Consider the following 5285-nt stretch of genomic DNA (forward strand, 5'->3'; position numbering starts at 1 on the left):
AATATCGGTATTCCATCTATGTTGTCATGTTGTAGTTGGTTAGGTCTATATAAGCCTACCCTTGTATCCTCTTGCAATCAATTAAGAAATACGAACCCTAATTCTATCTTTATTTTTCTGCATTTATCTTAGATTTAATTCCTGCAATTTATCTGATTTATCGATTGATTTCCCCTCAAATCTATCTTCTTGTGATCCTCTTCGCCAGCGATCCATCGGGATCCTGACACTAAGAGAAAGAAAATAACTAGAGAAGACCATGCATTGGCTTCAATGGACACATCTGCCTTCTAGCAAAGTACTTCCTGATAAATAAGTCTTGTAGTCATATACTAAGAACTCATGATTGCTACCTGACAATAAGTCTGAAAACGAACCTGGGAGCTAAGCACCATTGCTAAAACAAGGAAACCCCGATGATACAAATTTCAAACCCTTCAAATATCATCGCTAAAGCAGCATTTACAACTAAGTGAAGGCCAACATGGCAATCAGCTTCTTCATAATAGAAGGGCAGCTCCTGCTCAGATGATCGAAGCCATCGCTGTCCAACAAAGCCCTAAGGTTTGCAGGGGTGCCAAGAAAATGCAAGCATGCATTCTTTAGTCCTTCGCAATGGTGCTGCTCAGCTAGCGCCAGGATGGTGACTACTGTGCCCACGTCAATGTAATTGCACAGCTTTTCCTCACAAATACTCTTGAGCCTATCCATGTTATACCTGTCGGCCGCAACTAGTAGATGCTGGTACATGACATCTTCCTCTTCTGGTTTTGGTAAGGAGTCGGTGTACGCAAAACAGAGCAATGCCTTGAACACCTGTGCCTCCATGTCATCTATGCGCATGACACCTGCGGTGTTGCCCTCCTTCATACCGCCAAAGAGCTCCGCACTGAAGACTAGCGATCGGGCAGCAAGCACACACCGGTGGGCTGCGAATGTCTCACCACCAACCTCGAAAACCACATCGGCGCCCTTCTCAGTCTTCAGGAGATCGCCAAGGTGCTGGTGCAGGTCAGATGGTGCCACAGAAACGAATGCTGTAGGAGTGAAATCCTCTGCACGGTACTCTTGAATGACAACAATATCGCACCTGACAGTGAAAGAGTCATCCTTGAGATGATTTGACTTCTCCAGCTCTGCCCTTTTGATGAACGTCGATGTCCCCCACCCCCAGCCCTTTTGACTAGTGTAGTTGTTTATTGATGCTGATGTCAGTGAAGGAGCCTGGCCCTTCACCTCGTCGGCAAAGCAGAATCTCTGTTGTGCCTTCACCGCCGTGGTGACGTTGTCGTCAAGAACAAGGAACAGAGATATGTAGTCGGCGTCCTCTGAGTTGAAGCCATTGGGATGGTAATCGATGTGCCATTTATGACCTCCAACGGTGAAAGGGCGGGACTTGATCTTATCTCCGGTGCGGACTCCCTTGGTGCGGGTGTAGCCATCGATCTTAAGAAGGTGGTACCCGCTCGCTGTGGACGCGACAATAGCGGAGGCGGACCGCGACGGCTTGCTGCTGGCTATGGCCGACATGGTGAACTAGCTCCGGGAAATATTCAGCTGCAAACCCTACCGCGGCGGATTCAGCTGTAAACTCGGCGCCGCCGCCGCCGCCGCCGCCGCCGCCGCCGCCGCGGTAGGGTTTAGCGGATTGTGTGTGAGGAGGACTGGAGGAGAAAGCGAGCCATAGTCATCGGGCGGGCCTACTCAAAGTGATTCCGTTGCGTGCATTGCTCCACTGACCCTGACCCTTTCATGGGCCCCTTCGGCGTATCCAACGGTCCGTCTCTCGGCCCATCCTTCGCCTACACAATCGTTAAGGCAACTCGAGTGGCCGGCGCCGCACACCCCCAGGCCCATTATCTGGTTTTGTCTTTTTTTCTGTCCGGTTTTCCTGTTTCGGGTTTCTTGGTTGGTTTTCTTTCTTTCATCTAGTTTTTTGTTTCCTCTTTCTGTTATTTATTTTTTCGTAATTTTTTAATTTAAAAGTTGCTTAAATTTTTTTAATGTTCAAAATTCAAAAAATGTTTTGATTCAAAACTGTTCACGAAATTTTTTTTGATCAGATTTCAATTATGTTTAAATTTTAAAATTCATTTTTTAAAACAAATACTAAAAAATAAAATTTTCAAATCTAAAATATGTTCAGATTTTAAAATGTTCAAATTTAATAAATTTTGGATTTTAATAACACCAAAAACAAAGAGAAATGAAACAAAAAAGAAAACTAAATAAGAAATAGATAAGAAAAAAAGAGGGAGTGCGGGCCGGTCCAACACACCTTCCTAGGGTGTACGGCACGAGTTCCGAGCTGCACATGTTGGCATATAGCACCTCCCTCTCGAGCGCCCCGACCCAAAATGGATACCAAATGTATCCGTTTTGTCCGATTGGGTCAGACCGTGGACACGAATGGCGACCTTGTACTTTTTTTCGGAGGCAACATAGAGGCCTGACAAAAAGAAAAGTCAAACTAAAAAACAGGTTGAAACCCTATAGTCGTCCTCCTAGGTCAAGTCCATTATCATCGGCATTGGCCACAACCAGTTGGGCGCGGCGCAACCACTAGGAACACTGGCACAAGAGTTGCCATAGGGAATGTCGGTCGTTGAGCCCCGGAGCAGGCATGGGTCACTGCCCACTGGTGGAACTTCATGGGAGCTTCCGTATGTGGTTTTGGTAATTAATGGCAGTGCATATGGACTAATATTTACTTTGAGTTATATTTGTGGAATTTGTCCATAGGAAATGATTGAACCACATGTTGGCTTGAAGGTTGCAAGAAGAACAAAATGAAGAAGACCAAGTGACAAGTATGTTCTGAAGAAGAAGATGGAGTGAGCTCTCACATGTATGTTCAAGAGATCAACATTATGAAGAAAGAAGAAATGATATGCAAGTTCAAGATGAGCCATCTTGAAGAGATAGTTTACTTAAAGCTTGCCATCCATATAGTGATCATAGATATGTGAAGATATGTCGTAGAAGAATCTCTTCCGTAGTGGGGTATGGGGAGTGATGGCTGTGAAAAAACAACCATCTTTATCTATGTTTAAATTTGATATCAGTCAATTAATTGATGAAATATCTCTCTCAACTTGCCATTAATCACCAATTATTGTAAACATGTACAAATCTCTTCTTTTATTTCTTCATGTGTAGATCTGGACATTTTCATGACAGAATCAAGGGCAATTAATGAAGATTTTCATGTTGCCAAAGCTCCCAGTCAAAGAGGCCACAAAGAGAAGCATCAGAGGGTTTAGCACCGGTGTGGCCGTAGCCGTCGGTACGACGCGCTCGTACCAGGCGTCCCCCTTGTTGATACCCTCCTCTCTTTATTGAAACATTATTATTTGTTGCTGATGGTCGCCGCATCCTGACACCAACCAATCATCAACACTGGTGAGTTTCAAGGCTCATGCGAGCTCGCCATATTTAGAGTAGAGAAACGGGAGGAAGAGGAATCAACAAAAATGAATAAGCAAATTTCATCTAACAATGTGAGTTATTGGTAGGGGGATCACCTAGAGAGTGATACTTGGTAAATACTTTCTTCTTTTGTTACAAGCAGTATATTTTTCGCACAAGCTACAATATGGGCTGTCCAGTTCGTGTTAACAAACTCGGCAAGCACATCGACCTTTTAGAGACCTTCATTCGACCTAGCTTAGCTTTCTAGTGAGTTGCAAAAAGAAAAAAAAAATTGAGTGTTTTTCTTTCATGAAAATGTCGCAACATGGACCAAATAATAGCATCCTAAACAACCAAACACATGTAAAAAAAAACGTCCTAAACAGCCAAACCCATGTAAAAAAGCGTCCTAAACCCTGTTAAGAAAGATAGAAGTTCAAATTAAAATCCTGAGCCGATCACTTGCGAGCATAGTTTAAAATAGCGAGCTATTTCATTTAGCCGCAATATTTTTGGAGGCTATGAAAGGGTACAGTCGGGCTATTGCGGGCTATTCCATTTAGCGTTTTGTAATTTTTTTTTGGAATATTTCAGACATATCTTACCAAAAAAAGAGGAAAACTATGACTCAAACACAATTCATGGTACAATTTATTCAACTATTCAAGGCCAACGAGTATTCAGCTATTTAACTCACAAGTTTTATCTAATCATATTGACCGCAAATTTAGAAAACAAGAAATAAAAAAATATAAGAGAAATTCAAAATACATAAGGTTTAGCGGCTAAATTAGAGGCTATTTAGGAACTAAATAGGGCTATAACATGCTATTAGAGTTTTTTCCTCATTTAGCCAAGAAATAGCATGGCCCCAGCAGCAGATCTACCAAAAAGCTATAGGCGGCTATTTAAAACTTTGCTTGCAAGTGAAGTTTCAACCGACTTCTTTCGATGCTTCTGCAAGGCGTACCGCAATTTATTTCTAACAGGTTGGACAAGCCTTAGCTCCTAATCTTTCCAACTAATGGAAGCAGCAGTTAATTTCTGATGTCGATTGCTCCAATTTAGTTCATCCAGGCTTGTTCGTATGAATGTACTGCATGCAATAAACAGTACAGAAACCGGGCTACTTTTCGGGAAGGGCAATGAAAACAGAGACGACACCTAATTGCATTGTGCTTATGCTGCACCGTGCATCTGCTATTACAACGTTCTATGTACGGCATGGTCGGCTAATCTTATGCTACCTGATTTGATGAAACGTGTAATTTAGCTACAATTCGCAAAAAAAAAAGAGTTAAGAGTAGCTGTTTTCAGAAGAAGTTAAACGAACGCTGTTGCTGACGAGCACTAAAAGGGCTAAGCTGCATTTGAAAAACATCTATCGTATGAAGATTTCTTTTGTTGCATCTCCCGATTAGTATATGTTGCTGTTGTGAGCTAGTGTGGTTAGGTCAGCTATCATACAACATTGTACTGTACGAAAAAGTGTAAAGCTTGCCGACGTTTCTCCGTTTCTGAAAATATCTGCACGCTCGTAGATATTTTTGGCCGAGTCAACAGTCCACCTGGCCATGTTGTCTACTAGATAACGACCAGTTCAGCTGTACCAGTTAGACCTTGTAGAAAAACAAAACAGAACATTGCGCCACAAAAGTACACATAGAATTGTAAAGGAATCACTACGGCGATGTCAAATTTTTGGTGGGGTGATGGTGCTGATCGTAAGGGGATGCATTGGTTGGCAAGGTGGAAATTGTGTATACCCAAGATGCAGGGAGGCATGGGTTTTCGAGATATGGAATGTTTTAATCTAGCACTATTAGCAAAACAAGTGTGGAGACTTCTGGCTGAACCGGAATCCCTGTGTGCAA

General features: G+C 42.6%; 1 protein-coding gene across 1 annotated transcript; it reads right to left on the reverse strand.

The window, feature by feature from the left end:
• Positions 1–468: 468 nt before the first annotated feature.
• On the reverse strand, positions 469–1530 carry LOC124690255 (BTB/POZ and MATH domain-containing protein 1-like). The gene has a single exon (XM_047223663.1). The coding sequence runs from the start codon at positions 1528–1530 to the stop codon at positions 469–471; it is 1062 nt and encodes a 353-aa protein (XP_047079619.1).
• Between the last annotated feature and the right edge of the window lie 3755 nt (positions 1531–5285).

Source organism: Lolium rigidum, chromosome 2 (assembly GCF_022539505.1).
Source record: "Lolium rigidum isolate FL_2022 chromosome 2, APGP_CSIRO_Lrig_0.1, whole genome shotgun sequence".
Classification (NCBI taxonomy): Eukaryota; Viridiplantae; Streptophyta; class Magnoliopsida; order Poales; family Poaceae; genus Lolium; species Lolium rigidum.

What these genes read in the sequence shown, in the direction of transcription:
- LOC124690255 (XM_047223663.1), bottom strand. Translation starts at nt 1,530, where the DNA reads ATGTCGGCCATAGCCAGCAGCAAGCCGTCGCGGTCCGCCTCCGCTATT.